The sequence below is a fragment of the Pleurodeles waltl genome, chromosome 5 (assembly GCF_031143425.1).
Source record: "Pleurodeles waltl isolate 20211129_DDA chromosome 5, aPleWal1.hap1.20221129, whole genome shotgun sequence".
Classification (NCBI taxonomy): Eukaryota; Metazoa; Chordata; class Amphibia; order Caudata; family Salamandridae; genus Pleurodeles; species Pleurodeles waltl.
In genome coordinates, this window is record NC_090444.1 from 1800460175 (window position 1) to 1800486622 (window position 26448).

Sequence of the window (26448 nt, forward strand, 5' to 3'; positions counted from 1 at the left end):
GTGTTCGTTACTACACATTGTGCTGAATATGCGATCAACGTTATTCCTTCCACAAATTAGAACATTCAATAGATTCAAAGTCTTATTGCATGGATGTAGGAAGCTAGCCTTGTGTGTGGTGAGTACCCACAGTACTTACACCTTATACCAGGTCCAGTTATTCCCTCTCAGTGATGTGTAGGCAGTGTCTAGAAGCCAGGCTCTCTAGAGGTAGCTGTGGATGAGCAGCCAAGGCTTATCTAGGAGATATACAAAGCTCATACAATACCACTGTAGTCACAAAGCACTTACGCACATGAAAGAAAACACTCAGTTCTACAAAAATAAAGGTACTTTATTTCTGGCACAGATTATCACAAATCATTAAACAGCTGACCCACCTTTAGGAGGTAAGTAATACACAATATATACACTAGCAATCAGAAATAGGCATTGAAAAGGTTAGTAAACAGTGAAAATAGTAATAACCAATAGTGACCCTAGGGGAAGCACAAATCATACTAAAAAAAGGGAATGCTAACAAGGTGCCCCCACATAGGTAAGTAAAATGTGTAGAGGCGAGCTGGAGGTATTAGAAAACCACAAAGTTAAGTAATACAGTACCCACCAGCGACCAGGAATGCAGAAATAAAACAATAGATTTTCCCCAAACCACCCATAAGGTTGAAAAGAAGAAAAAGAAGACACCCAGAGCAGACTGCAAGAAAACCAGCAGTGGATTCCTGAAGAATCAAGACTTGTGGAGAGAGGGGACCAAGTCCAAGAGTCACAATGGAGTCCAGGAGTGGATGCAGGAGTCGGTCGACGGTTCTGAAGAACAGGTCAGCACTGCAGCCCAGGAGCCGGTGAAGAGTTCCAGATGGATGCAGATGTCCCACGCTGGAAGGAAGATTGCAGACAGGTGTCGGTGCAGGATTTCCACCAACAAGCCTTGGCAAAGGCAAACTCGCAGTTAGTGGAAAAGATGTGCTGCTGGGGACTAGCAAGGCCCTGGAGGACTCAACCCAGGAGGGGGAGTCACAGGGGACACTCGGCGTTGCAGAGTATCCACAGGAGCAGAGGCAGCACCCACAGGACTCCACAGGACGTGGACACAGAAGAAGCCCTCGCAGCACTACAAAAGTGGATCCCACGCCACAGGAGAACCACACAGGAGGCTGGGATTTGCAGGAAGGAGCCCTGGGGACTGGGGCTGCACGTCACCTGAAGATTCCTTGGAAGAGACGGATACACGTCTTGTCAGTATCAGGAGAAGAGGTGCATAGGGGTACTGTCCTGTGTGGGAAGGCAAAGGCTTACCTTCACCAAAGTTGGACAGCTGGCAGAGAGGACCTTGAGGACTACTCCGGTCCACCACCTGTGATGCAGGATCCACGCAGCTCAGCATGAGAGGGGATCCACAAAGCCGGTTGTCGCTTGTTGTAGGTGCCTGCGGTTGCCGGGAAGTGATTCCTTCACTCCAAGGGAGATACTCAATATGGCTACACTGCACTTAAAATGTCTTTGCTCATACAGCTATGCCCTCACCTGTGGTATAGTGCACCCTGCCTTAGGGCTGTAAGGCCTGCTAGAGGGGTGACTTACCTATGCCACAGGCAGTGGTTTGTGGGCATGGCACCCTGAGAGGGGTGCCATGTCGACTTCGCCTTTTTCTCCCCACCAGCATACACAAGCTGCAAAGGCATTGTGCATGTGCTTGGTGAGGGTAGCATAATGCATGCTGCAGCCCTTAGCGACCTTCCCTGGCCACAGGTCCCTTGTTACCATGGGTACATTTAACAAGGGTCTTAACTGTGTGCCTATTGTGTAAACAAAGGTACAGATTTTGGGTGGAGCACTGGTGCTGGGGCCTGCCAGAACACTCTCAGACAAAGTTGGCATCAGTATCAGGCAAAAAGTGAGTGTTACCATGCTACCAAGGGCACTTTCCTACAATAGGGATATGCAATACCACCCAATGCTCCCTGGTATGCTTAGGCAAGCAGGGGATTTCTTTAAGGAGCCTGTACGTTCTGGGGTGATCACTCTAAGGGTGGACAAGAAATACAAGTCGGCCCCCTCTGACCCACTTTACTTAAGGGCACAGGTATCACCCGACTCAATAGTGGCAGCAACTTGCCTGTAAACAGGCTAACAACCAGGCCACCCGGGACTCTCCTCCCCCACAAAAAGAGGGCAAGAGGATTGATACTGCATGGAAGAGGGTGGCAGTGGCACAGGCTCCAAACCATAGGCACATACCCATTTCTCAAGCCCTTTTGGCTTGAGCATGATGGGGTCCATTGAGATGAGATGGAGTGTAGGAAGTTGGCTCTGTATATACTATTCCAAAGTAAGAAATAGTGTGCACGGAGTCCAAGGGTTCCCCTTAGAGTTAAGATAGTGGCAAAAGTAGATAATTCTAATGCTCTATTTTGTGGTAGTGTGGTCGAGCAGCATGCTTAACAGATGGTAGTGTTGAGCATTTGTTGTACACACACAGACAATAAATGAGGAACACACACTCAAAGACTTACTCCAGGCCAATAGGTTTTTATATTGAAAAATATATTTTCTTAGTTTATTTTAAGAACCACAGGTTCAAGATTTACATTAAACACTTTAAATGTAAGGTACTTCACTTAGATACTTTAGGAACTTTGAATAAAAGCAATATCATATACAGTCTTTGTAAAAATGGCAATAAGCTATTTTCAAAGTGGACACAGTGTAAAAATCAACAGTTCCTGGGGGAGGTAAGGAAAGGTTAGATTAGGAGGTAAGTAAAACACTTACAAGTCTCAGTTCTGGGGCATAGGCAGCCCACCGTTGGGGGTTCAAGGCAACCCCAAAGTTACCACACCAGCAGCTCAGGGCCGGCCAGGTGCAGAGGTCAAAGAGGTGCCCAAAACACATAGGTGCCTATCGGGAACAGGGGTGCTCCGGTACCAGTCTGCCAGCAGGTAAGTACCTGCGTCCACGGGGGAGCAGACCTGGGGGGTTTGTAGAGCACTGGGGAGACACAAGTAGGCACACAAGACACCCTCAGCGGCACAGGGGCGGCCGGGTACAGTGTGCAAAGCAGGCGTTGGGTTTCAGGTAGGAAACAATTGAGGGACCCGGAGGTCACTCTAGCGATGCAGGCAGGCACAGGGGGGGGGGCTTCTCGGGACAGCCACCACCTGGGCAATGCAGGGGGTCGCCTGAGAGTCACTCCTGCGCTGGGGTTTGGTTCCTTCAGGTCCTGGGGGCTGCGGGTGCAGTGTTGGTTCCAGGTGTCGGGTCCCTTGTTACAGGCAGTCACGGTCAGGGGGAGCCTCTGGATTCTCTCTGCAGGCGTTGCTGTGGGAGCTTGGGGGGGGGGGGGTCGTCTCTGGTTACTCACGGGCTCGCAGTCGCCGGGGAGTCCTCCCTGAGGTGTTTGTTCTCTGGATCTCGAGCCGGGGGTGTCTGGTGCAGTGTGTGAAGTCTCACGCTTCTGGCAGGAAACGTGCAGTCTTTGAAAGTTGCTTCTTTGTTGCAAAGAAGTAGCTGGTTTTGAACAGGGCCGCTGTTCACTGGAGTTTCTTGGTCCTTTAGTCCAGGGCAGCCCTCTGAGGGTTCAGAGGTCGCTGGTCCCTGTCGGATGCGTCACCTGAGCAGGTTTTCGAAGTTGGAGACAGGCTGGTAGAGCTGGGGCCAAAGCAGTTGTCTTCCTCTTTCTCTGCAGGCTTGTAGGTCAGCAGTCCTCCTTGCTTATTCAGGTTGCAGGAATCTGATTTCCTGGGTTCTTGGGTGCCCCTAAATACTAAATTTAGGGGGGGGGTTAGGTCTGGGAGAGCAGTAGCCAATGACTACTGTCTTTGAGGGTGGCTACACCCTCTTTGTGCCTCCTCCCTGTGGGGAGGGGGGCACATCCCTAATGCTATTGGGGGAATCCTCCAAACTCAAGATGGAGGATTTCTCAAGGCAGGGGTCACCTCAGCTCAGGACACCTTAGGGGCTGTCCTGACTGGTGGGTGACTCATTGTTTTTCTCATTATCTCCTCCAGCCTTCCTGCCAAAAGTAGGGGCAGTGGCCGGAGGGGCGGGCATCTCCACTAGCTGGGATGCCCTGGGGCACTGTAACAAAAGGGGTGAGCAGTCATAAAATCTTGTTTTGCAGTAGTGGAATAACATCTTGCAGAGATACCATGTGAAAATGCTCTGACAAGATGTATAGATTGAGGGGCCTGAGGTCTAATATGGGCCTAAGGGTGCCATCTTTTTTGGGAATTAGGAAGTATAGTGAGTATACTCCTGATTCTTGTTGGGACTGTGGAACTAATTTTATTGCTTGTTTTAACAGTAAGAACTGTATGTTTGGGGGAAATTTGTGATATCTTGGCGGAATGTTTGGAGGGGTGGTTATCAATTATAGGCAATAGCCATTGTGATAATTGATAATACCCAATTGTCTGTGGTGATATTTTGACAATGAGAGTGGAACTGCTGTAGTCTTCCCCCCACAGGAGACGTGTGGACCGGAAGGGAGGGAAGAAAGTCACTGTTTAGGTTGTGTTGATGCTTGTTTAGAGGTTTAGAATTTACCTCTATTTTTAAAGTATTGACCTCTACAGGATCCTCTAAACCCACCTTACTGATTCTGGGATTGTTGTGGTTGCTTTGTTTGGGAGGTGGAAGCCTCGGAGGATTGTGGTTTAAAACCTCCTCTAAACTGTGGCCTGCGAAATGAACCTCTGTATGGGGTGGTATACAAAGCGCCCATTGCTTTCGCAGTATCTGAGTCCTTTCTCAGTTTTTCAATAGTAGTGTCCACTTCTGGGCCAAAGAGGTGCTTTTTATCAAAAGGCATGTTAAGGACAGTGTAAGGAAATGCCTCCTTGGCATGGTTACCCCCTGACTTTTTGCCTTTGCTGATGCCAAGTTATGATTTGAAAGTATGCTGAGGCCTGCTAACCAGGCCCCAGCACCAGTGTTCTTTCCCTAACCTGTACCTTTGTTTCCACAATTGGCACACCCTGGCATCCAGGTAAGTCCCTTGTAACTGGTACCCCTAATGCCAGGGAAGGTCTCTAAGGGCTGCAGCATGTCTTATGCCACCTTGGGGACCCCTCACTCAGCACAGACACACTGCTTGCCAGCTTGTGTGTGCTGGTGAGGCAAACCGAGTAAGTCGACATGGCATTCCCCTCAGGGTGCCATGCCAACCTCACACTGCCTATGGCATAGATAAGTCACCCCTCTAGTAGGCCTTACAGCCCTAAGGCAGGGTGCACTATACCATAGGTGAGGGCATAGGTGCATGAGCACTATGCCCCTACAGTGTCTAAGCAAAACCTTAGACATTGTAAGTGCAGGGTAGCCATAAGAGTATATGGTCTGGGAGTTTGTCAAATACGAACTCCACAGCACCATAATGGCTACACTGAAACTGGTATCCAACTTTTCAGCACAATAAATGCACACTGATGCCAGTGATTATTTTATTGTGAAATACACCCCAGAGGGCATCTTAGAGATGCCCCCTGAAAACATACACGACTTCCAGTGTGGGCCGACTAGTTTTGCCAGCCTGCCACACACCAGACATGTTGCTGGCCACATGGGGAGAGTGCCCTTGTCACTCTGTGGCTAGTAACAACGCCTGTACTGGGTGGAGGTGCTTCTCACCTCTCCCTGCAGGAACTGTAACACCTGGCGGTGAGCCTCAAAGGTTCACCCCCTTTGTTACAGCACCCCAGGGCACTCCAGCTAGTGGAGATGCCCGCCCCCTCCGGCCACGGCCCCACTTTTGGCAGCAAGGCCGGAGGAGATAATGAGAAAAACAAGGAGGAGTCACTGGCCAGTCAGGACAGCCCCTAAGGTGTCCTGAGCTGAGGTGACTCGGACTTTTAGATGGAGGATTCCCCCAATGGGATTAGGGATGTGCCCCCCTCCCCTCAGGCAAGAGGCACAAAGAGGGTGTAGCCACCCTCAGGGCTAGTAGCCATTGGCTACTAACCCCCCAGACCTAAACACATCCCTAAATCGAGTATTTAGAGGCCCCCAGAACCAAGCAAGATAGATTCCCGCAACCTAAGACGAAGAAGGACTGCTGACCTGAAAGCCCTGCAGAGAAGATGGAGACACCAACTGCTTTGGCCCCAGCCCTACCGGCCTGTCTCCCCACTTCAAGAAAAACTGCAACAGCGACGCGTTCCACCGGGTCCAGCGACCTCTGAAGCCTCAGAGGACTACCCTGCATCTAAAAGGACCAAGAACTCCAGAGGACAGCGGCTCTGCTCCGAAGAAACATCTTTGCAACAAAGAAGCAACTTTTAAAGACAACACGTTTCCCGCCGGAAGCATGAGACTTTGCACTCGGCACCTGACGCCCCCAGCTCGACTTGTGGAGAAACAACACTACAGGGAGGACTCCCTGGCAACTGCGAGCCTGTGAGTAGCCAGAGTTGACCCCCCCTGAGCCTCCACAGTGACGCCTGCAGAGGGAATCCAGAGGCTCCCCCTGACCACAACTGCCTGCTTCTAAGAACCAGACGCCTGGTAAGGACACTGCACCCGCAGCCCCCAGGACCTGAAGGATCCACCCTCCAGTGCAGGAGAGACCCCAAGGTGGCCCTCTCCCTTGCCCAGGTGGTGGCTACCCCGAGGAGCCCCCCCCCCTTGCCTGCCTGCTTTGCTGAAGAGACCCCTGGGCCTCCCATTGAACTCCATTGCAAACCAGATGCCCGTTTGTACTCTGCACCCGGCCGCCCCGTGCCGCTGAGGGTGTACTTTTTGTGCTGACTTGAGTCCCCCCCGGTGCCCTACAAAACCCCCCTGGTCTGCCCTCCGAACACGCAGGTACTTACCTGCTGGCAGACTGGAACCGGGGCACCCCCTTCTCCATTTAAGCCTGTGTGTTTTGGGCACCACTTTGACCTCTGCACCTGACCGGCCCTGAGCTGCTGGTGTGGTAACTTTAGGGTTGCCCTGAACCCCCAACGGTGGGCTACCTTGGACCCGACTTTGAACCCTGTAGGTGGTTTACTTACCTGCAAAACTAACTAACACTTACCTCCCCCAGGAACTGTTGAAAATTGCACTGTGTCCAGTTTTAAAATAGCTTATTGCCATTTGTGTGAAAACTGTATATGCTATTTTGCTAATCTAAAGTTCCTAAGTGAAATACCTTTCATTTAAAGTATTGTTTGTAAATCTTGAACCTGTGGTTCTTAAAATAAACTAAGAAAATATATTTTTCTATATAAAAACCTATTGGCCTGGAATTGTCTTTGAGTGTGTGTTCCCCTTTTATTGCCTGTGTGTGTACAACAAATGCTTAACACTACCCTCTGATAAGCCTACTGCTCAACCAGACTACCACAAAATAGAGCATTAGAATTATCTCTTTTTGCCACTATCTTACCTCTAAGGGGAACCCTTGGACTCTGTGCATGCTATTTCTTACTTTGAAATAGTACATACAGAGCCAACTTCCTACAGACAGCCTATTGAATTTCTGGTTTAGAACCAGAGGAGCACAGCCATGCATGTATTTGATTATTACTAATGGCTCGTCCCTCTTCTACTACTTGCTGTGCCCTCTTTTGTGAGATGCTATATAATATCCTGCATTTCATCCCAATGGGCACTATCATAGCGAGCTAGAAGTGCAATTCTCCACTGATCTGCTGCCTGTGTAGCAACTCTTTTTCCTGCTGCGTCAAATTTTCTGCTCTCTATCGGGAGAAGGTGCATCTCCTGAAGACTGGTTATTTGCCCTCTTCCTTGCCGCACTGATCACCACTGAATCTGGAGGGACCATATTAAGTATATGGTCTGGTAGTTTGTCAAAAACGAACTCCACAGCTCCATAATGGCTACACTGAATACTGGGAAGTTTGGTATCAAACTTCTCAGCACAATACATCACCTCTGAGGGCATCTTAGAGATGCCCCGTGCATGCCAGCGCGACTGCTAATGCTAGGCTGACCGGTCTCTACGAGCCTGCCACTTACAGACTAGTTTCTGGCCACATGGGGTGAGTGCCTTTGTGCACTCTGTGACCAGGAACAAAGCCTGTCCTGGGTGGAGGTGCCTCACACCTCCCCTGCAGGAACTTTAACACCTGGCGGTGAGCCTCAAGGGCTCAAGCCTGGTGTTGCAATGCCCGAGGGCACTCCAGCTAGTGGAGATGCCAGCTCCCCGAACACAGCCCCCACTTTTGGGGGCAAGTCCGAAGAAGATAATGAGAAAAATAAGGAGTCACCATCCAGCCAGGACAGACCCTAAGGTGTCCTGAGCTGAGGTGACCCCTTCCTTAGCAAATCCTCCATATTGCTTTGGAGAATTTAATCCAGTAGGATTAGGGATGTGCCCCCCTCCCCAAAGAGAGGAGGCACAAGGAGGGTGTAGCCACCCTCAGGGACAGTAGCCATTGGCTACTGCCCTCCAGCCCTAAACACACCCCTAAATCTATTATTTAGGGGCGACACTGAGACCAGGAAATCAGATTCCTGACAACCTAACAAGAAGAAGGACTGCTGACATGAAAGCCCTGCAGAGAAGGAGACGACAACTGCTTTGGCCCCAGCCCTGTCTCCAGATTCAAAGAACCTGCAACAGCGACACATCTAGCGGGCCGAGCGACCTTTGCCAACTCGCAGGACTGCCCTGCAAATCCAAAGAACCAAGAAACTCCTGTGGACAGCGGCTCTGTCCAAAGCAACAAAGAAGAAACCATCTTTAAAGGGAAGCGCGAGTCCCCACCACTCTGCACCTGACCCCCCCCAGCCCGTGTACAGAGAAACCAACACCGTAGAGAGGACCCCCCAGGCGACTCCAACGACGTGTCCATCCTGAGACGACCTCCCTGCATCCCCATGACAATGCCTGCAAAGAGAATCCAGAGGACCCCCTGACTGCAAGTGCCTGGTAACAACCAACCAGACGCTTGGAAGAAGCACTGCACCCGCAGCCCCCAGGCCTGAGATGAACCAACTACCAGTGCAGGAGTGACCAGCAGGCAGCCCTCATCTTTGCCAAGTCGGTGGCTGGCCCGAGAAGCCCCCCTTGTGCCCTGCCTGCATCGCCAGAATGACCCCAGGCTCCTCCATTGATTTCAATCAAAAACCTGACGCTTTGTTTGCACACTGCACCCGGCCGTCCCTGTGCCGCTGAGGGTATATTTTGTGTGCCTGTTTGGGACCCCCCCCCCCCCCAGTGCTCTACAAAACCCCCCTGGTCTCCTCCCAGAGGACACAGGTACTTACCTGCTAGCAGACTGGAACCGGAGTACCCCTAGTCTCCATAGGCGCCAATGATATTTGGACCCCTCTTTGACCTCTGCACCTGACCGGCCCTGTGTTGCTGGGTGTTTGGGGTTGACTTGAACCCCCAAACGGTGGATTGCCTATGCCCTAGAGACTCCACTTGTAAATGCTTTACTTACCTGACAAACTAACCTTTACTTCCCTCACCCAGGAACTGTTGAATTGTGCAGTGTCCACCTTTAAAATAGCTTATCACCATTTTATGCCAGACTGTACATTACTGTTTTCATTCAAAGTTGTATATTTACCTATGCCAAGTATTTTACAATGTATGTACTCCCTTGAATTCTGAATCTTGTGGTTCTAAACTAAATTAAGAAAATAATATGGTTTCTATATAAACACCTATTGGCCTGGAGTTGTCTTTGAGTGTGTGTCCTCACCTATTGCCTGTGTGTGTGTGTGTACAACAAATGCTTAACACTACCCTCTGATAAGCCTAACTGCTCGACCACACTACCACAAATAGAGCATTAGCATTATCTATTACTGCCACTATCAACCTCTAAGGGGAACCCCTGGACTGTGCACACCATCTCTCACTTTGAGATAGTATATTCATAGCCAGCTTCCTATAATGTTGAACAAGAAATCTTGCTAAATGGGGTCTTAATGCAGCTCTACATGCAGAAGGGTGGCTGCCCTAGCAATAAACTGTTGGTAAGAGGAAGTGCCTTCTAGTGGGGAGGGGCGTCAAGGGTAAAGATCAGGGTCATTTGAGGGGATGAGATCATGGCCGGTGTTGTCAGCAGGACCCCCTAAACCTCCAGCGTAGGACTGATGATCCATGAGGAGTGTCATTCCCTTGTATGGGTGACTGTGGGGAGTGAGGAAGGGAAGGGGGATGGAGGTGAGAAACGGGGTGGAGGAGGAGAAGGCTTGAGAGATGGACTAGTAGTCTTGTCCTTTGTCATCATTTTGGAAAGGACAGGAACGTACAGGACCTCTTGAAAGATAAGTTTCTTTATCGGAAGCACAGGAGAGGATGGTGTGGCAATGATTCAACCTGTGCCTTCTTGGTTCTGGAGCATGCACGATCTAGCATCCATTTTCTCCAGAACTGGCTCAACTGGAAAGGGGCTGGTGGAGAACTGGTCTGAGTCCCTGGCTTCCAAGATTTACGGCTCCAAGGGTTTTGGTGCCGAAGTCTCTGGAACTTCTGTCTGCACCATTGTCCAGGCTGACGGCTTGGTCCCGAGGTTCGGATCGACACCGAAACGATCTATTGGTTTGAAGCTGTTGAGGTCAAAGTCGATGACTTGGCTTTGGCAGCCATATGCGGCATTGAGCCGGAAGGCGGAGTGGCAGAAACAGTCTTTGAGTACCGGCCAAGGTCAAATGGCAGTGGTGGACCTGTGACCTCTATGATGGGCTGTAAGGACTTTTCAGAGGATTTGTGCAGGACAACGGGGCCACAATACTCACGTGCTGGGCAGGGAAATTTCTTGGACTTCGATGTCGAACTCAACATCTGACTTGGAGCTGTCCTGGATGGATAAGGCCTCCTCTTCCTGTGCGGATTCCTCCTGAGCAAGTTCCTCTTCAAAGAGATCCGGGGTGTCATCTCACGTCTTCTGAGCCATTTCCACCCGATGAGCCGGACGATCACGAAGAGTGTTTTTTGACCAGAAAGACTTGCAGTTGGCCTCATGGTGGTCTGGAGAGAGAGAAAGGTTGCACACAAGGTGTTGGTCTGTGTGTGAGAACTTTGCGTAGCACAGAGGACATAAGTGGGATGGAGTCTGTTCCATCAGGGAACCATTCTCATCGGTGCAGGAGCCATGTGGAAAGTAGGCCTGAGTACGGCGCTGACACCTCAAAGGGCCGTCGGTTGAAGTCCGAACCGACAAGCAGTGAGCGCTAACAAAGAAGTGCGAACGACAACAATACTGTTGGAGGGAAAGAAAGGCTTGAGCGAACCAAACAGAGTAAAAAGACAGAGGGGGGGCACAAATGTCTGAACCCTACGGCAGAGAGAAAACAATCTAACTAAGGAGTCGATGCCCATGGTCCTATCACAGAGAGGAGTCGTCACTTGATCTTGTGACCCAAAATGCTTCTTCGAAGAAAAATAAGTTGCACTTCTCCGGACCCAAAACTAGAAAGCAGAAGAATAAAGAGCATGTGCACCTACAGCCACACATGCCATTGGACATATAATTAGTTTATCCAGCTGTACATCTTTCAACTTTTGAATATCCGCAGGTGCCAAACCTTATCCAGACACTTTGTAATAGCTCTCCCATGCTTGGAGGTGGTGCTGGCAGCAACTCAGAGCCAGAAACAATGCAGATGGAACCTCACTGGAGCTACTTTGTCCCACTCCGGTGCCCTATCGTCTTTTCCTCGTCCATTTTTCCGAGCACTCACAAGCAGCATCGGATCAAACACCGATGTGTAATGCAACTGAATAAGTTGGAAACGTAATAATCTTCAGGAGACTGGCCATCCTTTACAACAGTATCTGTAAGAAAGGGCCCTTTTTGACACGGTCACCCCTCCACTTTTTGCCCACTGAGATTTTTTGACTAAGGTACATTGCAAGTGCTATTTCCCTAAAAACAGGTAACACTGTGTGCAATTGGTACACTCCTATACCTATAAAAGTCCTTAGTAAGTGGTACCCCTGCTACCTAGTGCATGGACAGAGGAGAAAGGTCCCTAAGGGTTGCAGCACGCATTGCGCCACCCTCAGGGACCATGCTAAAACGAGATGCACACAGCTGCCATCACAGTGTGTGCTGTGGTGCAGGCCAGGTCAAAACATGACCTGACGCACTCTTGGTGTACCATGTCCTTATCACTGCATCTAAGTATATGTAAGTCACCCCCAAGTCAGGTCCTTGGAGACCTAAGGCAGAGTGGATTATACTTGATATGTGGGCATATCTGCACATGCAGATTAGCCCCTGTGATGTTTAGCCCCATTGCTGAACACTCCAAGTGAACAAGGAAGCCATCTTAAGGTATGTGCTGGACACTGGTCAACATGAGTGACCTAGTCACCCCATGGCTTTAATGAACCCTATTGTGTTTGGTATCAAACACCACGCCTTAATAAATCCAGACTGATGAAAGCCTTGGATTTATTATGACGTTCAACCAGAGGGCAAGTCAGAACCCACCTAGTCTCTTGGTGGGTGGACTGACTAGTTTCAACCAGTCTGCCACCACCAGACAAGTTTATGACACTTGGAGGTGAAATCCCACTCTCTCAGAGGTCAGAAACAATGCATGCTCCAGAGAGGGGTGTTACCACCCACTTCAGCAGGGTGGCTAGCAGATCTGCATACCAAGGCCAGGCCCTTCAAAGACTGTCACCTTTAGTATGCCAAACTCCCGGCTTTCCCAGACCGGACTGTCGCCTGGGGCCCATTTAAGCGCCAGGAAAGGTGGGAAAATTAGATTGTATGTGTGTACCACCTCTGGGCCAAACACACCCCTAAGGTGGGTTAGCTCAGGTGGACTCTCGATGAAGGGTTCCACCATCTTGCTTTTGGGCAGAACTAGGCCTTCTGGGATAGGAATATGCCCAATGTAGGACGCTGGCTAAGTATATGGTGTACTCCTATAGGTGAAGCACTCTATACTGAGTCCAGGCAACCCTTAGTGATCGTGTTAGTTGTTCCAGATAACTAAAGCTCTCATAGGGTGTCTGTGGAGAGCAGCTAAGACATATCAGAGAGGGTGTAAAGCAATTGCAAATACCACACAAGTCAGTCAGTAATGCACACACAAGAAAGAACCACACCAGTGTGAGAAAAATAGGGTATTATTTATTAAAACACAAGCAGGACCTAACTTTGGTATATCTCCTTACCAGAGATATGTATACACATAAATATACTTAGAAAAAGGTAACTAACAGCATAAAATAACATGGACCCCTATGGGGAGACTAATCCATATTCTAAAAATAGTGGGATGTGAAAGTCACAACTAAGGAATGGTTTCTTACCTGTAACTCCAGCTCTCTCGTAGAGGACTTTTCATGATAAGCCATAATCACTGAATAGTCCCGCCCACGTGTGGGTACCCTGGAACACTTCTTTAAAATATCTTAAGTGGAAGTTTTCGCCTTCTTCAGGAAAGCCTGTAAAGTCACTTAAAAAAAAGGACAGATAGTGCAACCTATGTACATAGGCTACGCTGGCTGAACTCTTCATCTAAAATCAAAGAATGGGCCAGCAGAATATAATTTGAGAATAATTTGACAACAGAAAGAATCTCCCTCACAAACCATTTTTGCATGATAGAGATGAAGGAAAAGGACAGAGTGGCCACAAAGGATGCCATCATATAGCTAAAAAAAGAGACTGTGCGTTTAAGAAGTCAGAGACCACCAGTATCTCATCATGCACAGCTAGTGGCAGTTGCTTCAGTCCTTTTTTTCCGGCTCCTGCTGGCAGGACCCTGGAGCATCCAGTTCGACCAATTTATTGTTTTTTTCAAGAAATTTCACTTCTGAATTTTATTGACCACTATTTCACTCGAGGTCTTTGGTCTTCCTCTACCTTTTTGCACCATTTTCTGAAGAACTCTGTTTTTTTATGATCAAAATGCCATCTCTATTTGTTAAGTGCCCAGAGTTTGTATTCTGTCTTCCACATTCTCACATACCTGACTAGTGCACAATTTGCAAGACATTTTCCAGGTGCACCCTATGTGATAGGGAGAAGATTCACCTTCAAAGTTTGGAAAGCACAAGACCCAATCTACAGGTGGGACCTCAGGGCGAGAAGAGGCCCAGTCCTTTACCAGGGCTCTCTCTTTGGCCCCTGAAGGGCGCTCCAGTCAAAGGCGGCCTGAAAAACTACGCTGGTCCCGGTCAACGACAGGAAGAGGTGCAGCGTCATCCTGTTCACCGTCTCTCCATGGGTCAATGTCAAAGAAATGCCGTACATCGACGTCGGAACGAAGAACAACGGCAAAACCGTCGTCACACCGAAGACCCACATCCAGGATTCCTTCAACGTCAAGGCACTCACCAGTTGCCATTGAGAGCCTTACTGATGTTGATTCATCATGGTCTTTCGTTGGCAAAGTCAAGGTCGACGTCAGCAAGGCAGACACTGAGAAGTGGGTCGATGTCGAGGGAGAACAAAGTTGATCACCATTTCAGCTTCTTCACTCTAGAAGGGAGCAGAAAGTGGAGACAAATCTATAGTTCTCCTGATTCAGATTAGTTGTGCACCTGTTCTCCATCAAGAGTAGCCATTACATCTGCCCGCAGTTAGTGAAATTCAGTCTATCAGTTCAAATGAACCATAAACAGTATTTTATTAGATTTTCACGTCAACCAAACCATCTCCTTGCCTACATTTTTAGGTTGAGCATGCAAGCGCTCTAACCGGTTGTATGTAATGTGGGCTTTTAACCACGCCAACCGCACGCTCATCACTTTCACTCATTCGTGGGCTTGCCTTGAAAAATCACTTGATGTCATTGGTAAATGCTTTACTTTTTGTCTCACCTTGAGGCTGCTTTGTTACCGCCTTGGGGACTGACCCTATTACATGGGTTATTACACGACTGCAATAACTTATGTGAACAAACCTCTCTTTTTCTTCTGTCTCTCTTTCGCGCTCATGGTGACCATGCCAAATTGAATAGGATCGCACTGCTTGCTGTCCCCAGCACCTCCCATGCCCCTGTTCGTGTCTGCCATCCCCACCACCCCTCTCACCTCTTTTTTCCTTTAAATCGTGTTATTTCGCCACTTCCATACAGACGTGCTTTGCGTTTTAATGCAGCAAAGCCTATGCATTAAGAGCCTCTAGGCTGTTTCTTCTGTACCTTTTAATAGAATGCCTGTGAACATAATTGCATTTAGAGGACCCCTGATAAACCCAACTGCTCGCCCACACTACTACAAAAGAGAGCTTTTGAAATTGAGGGGTAGCCTGCACTAGCCCCATACGTCGGTGCATTATATAGATAGCATCCTTCCTACAGTATCCAACAGAAAAACTGTTACAGAAGGTAATGAAAATGTCACTTACCCAGTGTACATCTGTTCGTGGCATTAGTCGCTGCAGATTCACATGTTTAGCACAGTCCGCTGCCTGGTGTTGGGCTCGGAGTATTACAAGTTGTTTTTCTTCGAAGAAGTCTTTTTTGGTCACAGGACCGAAGGACTCCTCCCTCTTCGGCTCCATTGCGCATGGGCGTCGACTCCATCTTAGATTGTTTTCCCCGCAGAGGGTGAGGATGGAGTTGTTTGCTATAAATAGTGCCCATGCAATGGAGGGAATACGTATGTACATAAAAAGTTTATAATAATTATTTACAAATGTACAAATGTTTAAGATTTAAGATCTACTTCTAAACGGCTACAGGCTTCCCGGGGAGGCGGGAGGGCACATGTGAATCTGCAGCGACTAATGCCACGAACAGATGTACACTGGGTAAGTGACATTTTCAGTTCGATGGCATATGTTGCTGCAGATACACATGTTTAGCATAGACTATAAAGCAGTTACCTCCCCTAAAAGCGGTGGTTTAGCCTGTAGGAGTTGAAGTAGTTTGGAATAATGTTCTTAGTACAGCTTGGCCCACTGTAGCTTGTTGTGCATTTAGTACGTCTACACAGTAGTGTTTAGTAAATGTATGAGGCGTAGACCAGGTTGCAGCCTTACATATTTCGCTCATAGGAATGTTTCCTAGAAAGGCCATTGTAGCACCTTTCTTTCTGGTTGAGTGTGCCTTTGGTGTAATAGGCAATTCTCTCTTGGCTTTAAGATAGCATGTTTGAATACATCTGACTATCCATCTAGCAATGCCTTGTTTAGAGATTGGATTTCCTATGTGTGGTTTTTGAAAAGCTATGAACAGTTGTTTTGTTTTCCTGATTAGCTTTGTTCTGTCAATGTAGTACATTAGTGCTCTTTTGATGTCTAATGTATGTAGTGCCCTTTCAGCTACGGAATCTGGTTGTGGGAAGAACACTGGCAATTCTACTGTTTGATTTAAATGGAATGGTGAGATTACTTTTGGTAGAAATTTTGGATTTGTTCTTAGAACTATTTTATTTTTGTGTATTTGAATAAATGGTTCTTGTATGGTAAATGCCTGTATTTCACTTACTCTTCTGAGGGATGTGATTGCAATGAGAAATGCGACTTTCCATGTTAGATATTGCATTTCACAGGAATGCATGGGTTCGAAAGGTGGACCCATGAGTCTTGTTAAGACGATGTTAAGGTTCCATGAAGGAACTGGTGGTGTTCTTGGTGGTATAATTCTTTTTAGCCCTTCCATGAATGCTTTAATAACTGGTATTCTAAATAGAGACGATGAATGAGTAGTTTGTAGGTAAGCAGATATTGCTGCGAGGTGTATTTTTATAGATGAAAAAGCGAGACTCGCTTTTTGCAAATGTAGTAAGTATCCCACTATGTCCTTTGTAGAGGCATGCAATGGTTGGATTTGATTGGTATGGCAGTAACAAACAAATCTTTTCCACTTAGATGCATAGCAGTGTCTAGTGGAAGCTTTTCTAGCTTGTTTTATGACCTCCATACATTCTTGTGTGAGGTCTAAGTGTCCGAATTCTAGGATTTCAGGAGCCAAATTGCTAGATTCAATGATGCTGGGTTTGGATGCCTGATCTGTTGTTTGTGTTGTGTTAACAGATCTGATCTGTTGGGTAGTTTGACATGCGGTACTAGTGAAAGGTCTAGTAGAGTTGTATACCAAGGTTGTCTTGCCCATGTGGGTGCTATCAGTATGAGTTTGAGTTGGTTTTGACTCAATTTGTTTACTAGATATGGAAGGAGAGGGAGAGGGGGAAAAGCGTATGCAAATATCCCTGACCAACTCATCCATAGAGCATTGCCTTGTGATTCGCGGTGTGGGTACCTGGATGCGAAGTTTTGGCATTTTGCGTTTTCTTTTGTTGCGAACAAATCTATCTGGGGTGTTCCCCAAATTTGAAAGTATTTGTTCAGAACTTGGGGGTGAATTTCCCATTCGTGGACTTGTTGGTGGTCTCGCGAAAGGTTGTCTGCTAGTTGGTTTTAGATCCCTGGAATAAATTGTGCTATTAGGCGAATGTGGTTGTGAATCGCCCACTGCCATATTTTTTGTGTTAGGAGACACAATTGTGTTGAGTGTGTTCCTCCTTGTTTGTTTAAATAATACATTGTTGTCATGTTGTCTGTATTCACAAGAATGTATTTGTGTGTTATTATGGGTTGAAAGGCTTTTAACGCTAGAAATACTGCTAACAGTTCTAGGTAATTTATATGAAATTTTGTTTGGTGTACATCCCATTGTCCTTGAATGCTGTGGTGATTGAGGTGTGCTCCCCACCCTGTCATGGAAGCATCTGTTGTTATAACGTATTGAGGCACTGGGTCCTGAAATGTCCGCCCTTTGTTTAAATTGTTGCTGTTCCACCATAGAAGCGAGAGGTATGTTTGGCGGTCTACCAACACCAGATCTTGAAGTTGACCCTGTGCCTGTGACCATTGTGATGCTAGGCACTGTTGTAAGGGTCGCATGTGTAGTCTTGCGTTTGGGACAATGGCTATGCATGATGACATCATGCCTAGAAGTTTTAGCACAAATTTTGCTTGTATCTTTTGGTTTGGAAACATAGCACTTATTACCTTGTGGAATGCTTGCACTCTTTGTGGACTTGGAGTGGCAATTCCTTTTGATGTGTTGATGGTTGCCCCTAGATATTGTTGTGTCTGACACGGTTCGAGGTGTGACTTTGTATAGTTGATGGAGAAACCCAGTTTGTGAAGGGTTTGTATGACATATGTGGTGTCGTTTGTGCACTTTTTTACTGTGTTGGTCTTGATTAGCCAATCGTCTAGGTAAGGAAACACATGTATCTGTTGTCTCCTGATATGTGCTGCTACTACTGCTAGACATTTTGTGAATACTCTTGGTGCAGTTGTTATTCCGAATGGCAACACCTTGAATTGGTAATGTATTCCTTTGAATACGAACCTTAGGTACTTTCTGTGAGAAGGGTGTATCGGTATATGAAAGTACGCATCTTTTAGGTCTAATGTGGTCATGTAATCTTGCTGTTTGAGCAGTGGAATGGTGTCTTGTAGTGTGACCATGTGAAAGTGGTCCGATATGATGTAGGTATTTAGTGTCCTGAGATCTAATATTGGTCTTAATGTTTTGTCTTTTTTTGGAATTAGAAAGTACAGGGAGTAAACTCCTGTGTTTTTTTGTTGTACTGGTACAAACTCTATTGCATCCTTTTGCAGTAGTGCTTGTACTTCTAGTCCTAAAAGTTCTAAATGTTGTGGTGACATTTTGCGTGTTTTTGGAGGGATGTTTGGTGGGAATTTGTGGAATTCTATGCAATAGCCATGTTGGATTATTGCTAATACCCAATTGTCTGTTGTAATCTGCTGCCAAGATTGGTAGAATTGGCTTAGTCTTCCCCCCACTGGTGTTGAGTGAAGGGGTTGTGTGACTTGAAAGTCACTGTTTAGGAGGAGGTGTTTTTGGAGTCTGGAATCTTCCCCTACTCCTTGGGAATTGACCCCCTCTATATCCCCTGAAACCTCCCCTTTGGAATGAACCCTGATATGGTGTGGTTCTTGTTTGTTGGCTGGTGGTGTCTGTGGGTTGGCCACGAAACCCCCCTCTAAATGGAGTTTTTCTAAAAGAGCCTCTGCTCTGCGGGGAGTAGAGTGCGCCCATGGCTTTGGCCGTGTCTGTGTCCTTTTTAAGTTTTTCAATGGCTGTGTCCACTTCAGGGCCAAAAAGTTGTTTCTCGTTGAAGGTCATATTAAGGACAGCCTGCTGGATTTCAGGTTTGAAGCCTGAAGTGCGGAGCCAAGCGTGTCTCCTTATGGTGACAGCAGTGTTGACTGTTCTCGCTGCAGTATCGGCTGCGTCCAGTGAAGAGCGGATTTGATTGTTTGAGATTGTTTGTCCCTCTTCAACTATTTGCTGCGCCCTTTTTTGGTATTCCTGGGGAAGATGGTCTACGAGAAGTTGCATCTCATCCCAGTGTGCGCGGTCATATCTGGCCAGCAGCGCTTGAGAATTTGCGATGCGCCACTGGTTGGCTGCCTGTGATGCCACTCTTTTTCCTGCCGCATCAAATTTTCTGCTTTCTTTGTCCGGAGGTGGGGCGTCGCCAGATGTATGGGAATTTGCTCTCTTGCGAGCTGCCCCTACTACTACGGAGTCAGGTGGTAACTGCGAAGTAATAAACACTGGGTCTGTGGGTGGTGGTTTGTATTTCTTATCCACCCTTGGGGTGATGGCTCTTGATTTTACGGGCTCTTCAAAAATTTGTTTTGCGTGCCGTAACATCCCTGGTAGCATTGGGAGACATTGATATTGGCTATGTGTAGCCGAGAGGGTGTTAAATAAAAAATCATCCTCTATAGGATCGGAATGCAGTTGGACATTGTGGAATTCTGCAGCCCTAGCCACCAGTTGCGAGTATGAGGTACTGTCCTCTGGCGGTGACGGCTTTGTGGGGTATGAATCGGGATCATTGTCCGGCACTGGGGTGTCATATAGGTCCCAAGCGTCTTGATCCTGATTATCTTGACTTATGGTAGTTTGCGCTGGTGAGTGCATTTGTGGCGGTGTTTGTGCCGGCGATGCCTGTTGTGGTGGAGAGGGCGGAGGCGTGACTTTTTTAACCACTTTGGCTTGTGGTTGTGCGTCATCCTTAAGAAGTCCGATCCTTCTTTTCCTTATTATTGGGGGAAGGGTTGATATCTTCCCTGTGTCTTGCTGGATGTACAGTCTCTTTTGTGTGTAGTCTGATTCTACACTTTGGAGCTCTTGTCCAAATCTGTGCATTTGGCCACTTATTCCTTGTTCCTCTGTGTAGGATGAAGGTGTGGAACTTTTCGGCGCCGAGAGAGAATCTTTTTTCGGCTTCGGCACAGACAGAATTTTTGTGGATTTCGGCAGTGTGTCTCGGTGCCGAGGTTTTTCGGTGCCAGCATCTTTATTTTGCCTCTCGGAGCCGCTATCTCGGCTCCGAGGTTGCTCCATGGCGGTCCCTCGACCGGAGTCGGGTGTCTTCGCTATGGGCGTGCCCTTTTTTGGCGCCTTCGACGGGTCGCCGGTCTCATGGGTCGAGCCATGACCTGTTGGCAGTGGCGTCCCCTGGGCTTTTGTCTTCTCGATGGTTTTAATTTTCGACGTCTTACTCACTGTTTGTTGCTGTTGTTCGACGTCGGAGTCTCCGGATTCTGATTCCGGAACCGAGAAAGTTTCCTCTTCGTCGTCGAAACGTTGTTTTGTTGGCGTGGACGCCATTTGTAGACGCCTGGCTCTTCGGTCCCGGAGTGTTTTTCTGGACCGGAAGGCTCGACAGGCCTCACAGGTATCCTCCTTGTGCTCGGGGGACAAGCACAAGTTACAGACCAAGTGCTGATCTGTATAAGGATACTTACTGTGACATTTTGGGCAGAAACGAAACGGGGTCCGTTCCATCGGCTTCGATGTCGCACGCGGTCGGGCCGACCAGGCCCCGATGGGGGAATCGAAGCTACCCCAAAGTCTTCCGATGATCGGTGTCGATGTACCTAACTATCCCGATACCGAACGGAACAATACCGACGCTTTCTTCCGAGATTCTGACTAACTTTCCGAACCGAAACACGGAGCGAAAAGGAATACGTCCGAACCCGACAGCGGAAAAATACAATCTAAGATGGAGTCGACGCCCATGCGCAATGGAGCCGAAGAGGGAGGAGTCCTTCGGTCCCGTGACCAAAAAAGACTTCTTCGAAGAAAAACAACTTGTAATACTCCGAGCCCAACACCAGGCAGCGGACTGTGCTAAACATGTGTATCTGCAGCAACATATGCCATCGAACTTAAGTTTTCTTTCGATTGATACTTCTACCTGCAGGTTCCTTGCCTTTTGAAATTCTATCAACAACTGTGCTTTGCTTTAGTGCAGATCTTTTAGCGATATCACCCCAAGAAATTACGACTTAAGATTTGCTTTTCCGGTCATGGACAGATGTCTATCGATGACCACCCAGAACATCTGCCTGTGGAACCTGTAGTTGAAGCACAACTTGGAGTTGTGTGAGAAACGGGCCTCATCATATCAAGGAGTGGGACTTCAAGCTCATTATTGTATGCACATGACAAGTGGCTGGCTTGGTACCAGTGGCAGACGGGCTAAAAGATCATGCTCTTTTCTATCCTCCAAGTCGTTTAAAGAGGGAAAAAAAAAAAAGGGAAGCTTCATCGTCCTCCACTTGCTCCAGAGTCTTCTTTGGAACCAGATCTAGTAGATGACATTCCACTAAGGATCTTCTGACAGTAGAGTGACTGCCTCCTCCAGCGCCTATTTCGGCTACCCAGAGATTCTAGGGTAGTTTCAGCATGCCATGATGGAGATTTATTGAGGGTCCGGTCTAAGAAGGCTTTCAAAGAGCCTGAGGGGTTAATGGGCTAAATGTGACGGGAAGTGAGGCACCGATAACACCTTCTTGCCTACCATGTATTAAAAAACTAAATAAATAAAAATATACCTTCACTGCCAAGGGACGAAGCACCTGTAATACTAGATCCAATCTTCTCACCTGCTAGGTAATCAGTGGTTAAAGGTGATATGTTAACGTAGTATAAAACACCATTTTTAAATAAATCCCTGACCAACCGAGGCCTTCAAGAATGTAAACACATTATGCTGATGGGATGTTAGTTACTTACCATGTCATCACTATAGGGTCTCCCACTGACTTCCAAAAACGTTAACAACTTACCAGAGATTCGTAGATCTGGAACCCAAGCTGAACAAGTGCATCAATGTAGACAGCATGATCGGTGTGTTCTCGTAAACCTTTCATTACCATGGTGAAGAAATATGTCACAGCATCTGGAACAAGTGGTTCAGAAATCACCTGCAACAAGGAAAATTAACACGAGTGAGGCCATGCTAAAATGTTTCGGTCACTCTAGTATCGACCACTAACGTGTCATAAGAACAAGTTACTTGACTTTGGCAATGTTCTTTGAGGTGAATATGTTTTAATGTCATTCCCTGGTGGAAAAATCGATGCAGATTTCTTTTTCTTTAGCAGTAGTCATCAGTAACACCAGTGGTGCTGCTTTAGTTCAGTAGCTGATCTGAGAGACTCATTCGTTGCTCAGGTCAGTATTCCAATATATGGCATCAGATAATCAACAAAAAAAAATTTAGACATTCTTCAGGAGCTACAAATGGATTTGAGTGGAAAAACCCCCACCTGATTTAGCCAGGAAGAGAAGAGAAGGTGATATGGTATCTGCTGGTAGATGCTGTAGGAGGCTGTCCCTCTATGTGAGTGTGCAAGCTAGGCACACTGTGCAGGGGGGTCCAGGGAACCACACGTTGGTTTACAGAGGTAAAAACTAGATCACCTAATGCTCTAATTTTTTTGGTAGCTTGGTCGAGCAGTTAGGCCAATCTCGGAGAAGAGCAAAGCATTTGTTGTATTCACAGTATCAATCACGCAACTCACATTAGAAGGAATAACTTGAGACCAATTTATAAAAAATACTTCAGATTTTTATATAAATTAAGACCAAGATTATCAAAATTGATTAAGTACTTTTGGAGATATGAATTTTTGAAGTTTAAAGAAAATAGTAATTGCACAACAAAGGAATCAATGGAAAGTCACCTTTAAAAATATGTATAAATCCGAACAGTTGAGTTACCAAGTTCTCCTTTTGCAGGTTGGCAGAGGTCATTGGTGGGCAGGCTGTGCCAGCTGGAGAAGTTTGGGCAGCTCCCGGATCTGGCAGTTGCAGCTGAGAAAAGTCTCTGGAGCTGGTGCAGGGCCACTGTGAGAGACAAATTTGAAAAGCACTGCACAGGTAAGTTTAGAGGTGGTTCCTTGGAGCGTCGATGTTGTAAGGAGTGAGGATCCCTTATGGCACAGCAGGTTCTTTGTTGCAGGGCACAGGGCAGCCAGGTGGAGAGTGAATTGGTGAACAAGGAGCTGTGCGCAAAGATGCCCTTTGGATCTGGAGGTAAGTCTCTAAGGGTCACTTGCAGGACAACGGGGAGCACTCTGGCAGGGGGGTCCAGGGTATTCCTGAAGTCCCTCGACTGGGGCTTCCTACTGGTCATTTTTCAGCTTCAGGAGGGCTGGGTTTCCTGGTGTCCGACGTCAGCTGACCAGTTCCTAGGGTATTGGTACGGTTTGGCCACTGGAGGGCACAGTGCCACCAAACTTGGCACACTTGCAGGATTTGTCCTTGTGGTTGTCGGTGTGTCGTCGGGTCCAGCTGCGAGTTAGCATGAAGTTACCCTCACTGGGTTGTTGGTTTCTTTGTTGTTGCAAAGTGGTACCTCCACTCTGGAGGGAGTTCTTGGACGACTGGTGAAGACTGGAGGTCCTCTGGGTTTCTTGAGGTCAATCTAGCTGTCCAGCAGCTCCTCAGGGGCAATTGTCGGGTCCTGGTGCAGCAGGCAGGGTTTGGCACCTTTACTTTGTGCAGCAGGTCCACAGTTCTACTGCCTTGGATATTCTTTGTGCTGGTCTTCTTTGTGTCCTTCGAATCTGATTTCTTGGTCCAGGGATACCCACTAAATACTGAATTTAGTGGGCCTTTAAGGGGGTACCTGGTATTGTCCAATGGGACCGTTACCTTTGGGTGACTACAGCCACTTCAGTGACCATTTCCTGTGGCAAGGGTCACTTCCCTAAACCTGATTGGCTATTTTCCTTCCATCTAAGATGGAGGAAAATGAAATGGAGTGTCCACCTCACAGGCAACACCTTAGGGTTGGTGCATGCAAGGTGGGGCCACTCCTCCTACCCTTTGTGGGGTTTCCCATCTTTGCTCCCACTAAAAGTGGGGTGTAGGAAGTTGGCTCTGTATGTGCTATTTCAAAGTAAGGAATAGCATGCACAGAGTCCAAGGGTTCCCCTTAGAGGTAAAATAGTGGTAAAAATAGATAATACTAATGCTCTATTTTGTGGTAGTGTGGTCGAGCAGTAGGCTTATCCAAGGAGTAGTGTTAAGCATTTGTTGTACATACACATAGACAATAAATGAGGTACACACACTCAGAGACAAATCCAGCCAATAGGTTTTTATATAGAAAAATATCTTTTCTTAGTTTATTTTAAGAACCACAGGTTCAAATTCTACATGTAATATCTCATTCGAAAGGTATTGCAGGTAAGTACTTTAGGAACTTCAAATCATAAAAATTGCATGTATACTTTTCAAGTTATTCCCAAATAGCTGTTTTAAAGGTGGACACTTAGTGCAATTTTCACAGTTCCTGGGGGAGGTAAGTTTTGGTTAGTTTTACCAGGTAAGTAGGACACTTACAGGGTTCAGTTCTTGGTCCAAGGTAGCCCACCGTTGGGGGTTCAGAGCAACCCCAAAGTCACCACACCAGCAGCTCAGGGCCGGTCAGGTGCAGAGTTCAAAGTGGTGCCCAAAACACATAGGCTAGAATGGAGAGAAGGGGGTGCCCCGGTTCCGGTCTGCTTGCAGGTAAGTACCCGCGTCTTCGGAGGGCAGACCAGGGGGGTTTTGTAGGGCACCGGGGGGGACACAAGCCCACACAGAAATTTCACCCTCAGCAGCGCGGGGGCGGCCGGGTGCAGTGTAGAAACAAGCGTCGGGTTTTCAATGTTAGTCTATGAGAGATCTCGGGATCTCTTCAGCGCTGCAGGCAGGCAAGGGGGGGATTCCTCGGGGAAACCTCCACTTGGGCAAGGGAGAGGGACTCCTGGGGGTCACTTCTCCAGTGAAAGTCCGGTCCTTCAGGTCCTGGGGGCTGCGGGTGCAGGGTCTCTCCCAGGCGTCGGGACTTTAGGTTCAACGAGTCGCGGTCAGGGGAAGCCTCGGGATTCCCTCTGCAGGCGGCGCTGTGGGGGCTCAGGGGGGACAGGTTTTGGTACTCACAGTATCAGAGTAGTCCTGGGGTCCCTCCTGAGGTGTTGGATCGCCACCAGCCGAGTCGGGGTCGCCGGGTGCAGTGTTGCAAGTCTCACGCTTCTTGCGGGGAGCTTGCAGGGTTCTTTAAAGTTGCTGGAAACAAAGTTGCAGCTTTTCTTGGAGCAGGTCCGCTGTCCTCGGGAGTTTCTTGTCTTTTCGAAGCAGGGGCAGTCCTCAGAGGATGTCGAGGTCGCTGGTCCCTTTGGAAGGCGTCGCTGGAGCAGGATCTTTGGAAGGCAGGAGACAGGCCGGTGAGTTTCTGGAGCCAAGGCAGTTGTCGTCTTCTGGTCTTCCGCTGCAGGGGTTTTCAGCTGGGCAGTCCTTCTTCTTGTAGTTGCAGGAATCTAATTTTCTAGGGTTCAGGGTAGCCCTTAAATACTAAATTTAAGGGCGTGTTTAGGTCTGGGGGGTTAGTAGCCAATGGCTACTAGCCCTGAGGGTGGGTACACCCTCTTTGTGCCTCCTCCCAAGGGGAGGGGGTCACAATCCTAACCCTATTGGGGGAATCCTCCATCTGCAAGATGGAGGATTTCTAAAAGTTAGAGTCACCTCAGCTCAGGACACCTTAGGGGCTGTCCTGACTGGCCAGTGACTCCTCCTTGTTATTCTCATTATTTTCTCCGGCCTTGCCGCCAAAAGTGGGGCCTGGCCGGAGGGGGCGGGCAACTCCACTAGCTGGAGTGTCCTGCTGGGTTGGCACAAAGGAGGTGAGCCTTTGAGGCTCACCACCAGGTGTGACAATTCCTGCCTGGGAGAGGTGTTAGCATCTCCACCCAGTGCAGGCTTTGTTACTGGCCTCAGAGTGACAAAGGCACTCTCCCCATGGGGCCAGCAACATGTCTCGGTTTGTGGCAGGCTGCTAAAACTAGTCAGCCTACACAGATAGTCGGTTAAGTTTCAGGGGGCACCTCTAAGGTGCCCTCTGTGGTGTATTTTACAATAAAATGTACACTGGCATCAGTGTGCATTTATTGTGCTGAGAAGTTTGATACCAAACTTCCCAGTTTTCAGTGTAGCCATTATGGTGCTGTGGAGTTCGTGTTTGACAGACTCCCAGACCATATACTCTTATGGCTACCCTGCACTTACAATGTCTAAGGTTTTGTTTAGACACTGTAGGGGTACCATGCTCATGCACTGGTACCCTCACCTATGGTATAGTGCACCCTGCCTTAGGGCTGTAAGGCCTGCTAGAGGGGTGTCTTACCTATACTGCATAGGCAGTGAGAGGCTGGCATGGCACCCTGAGGGGAGTGCCATGTC

At 47.9% G+C, this 26448-nt stretch overlaps 1 protein-coding gene across 2 annotated transcripts in view; it reads right to left on the minus strand.

Annotated features, from left to right (window-relative positions):
* The window catches only part of LOC138296808 (exportin-5-like), a 1097230-nt gene that overhangs the window by 45840 nt on the left and 1024942 nt on the right, over positions 1 to 26448 (minus strand). For both annotated transcript variants that reach the window (XM_069236256.1, XM_069236254.1), the window contains exon 30: positions 22005 to 22142. In XM_069236256.1, the coding sequence (XP_069092357.1) occupies positions 22005 to 22142 (138 nt within the window). The remainder of the gene's footprint in view (positions 1 to 22004; positions 22143 to 26448) is intronic.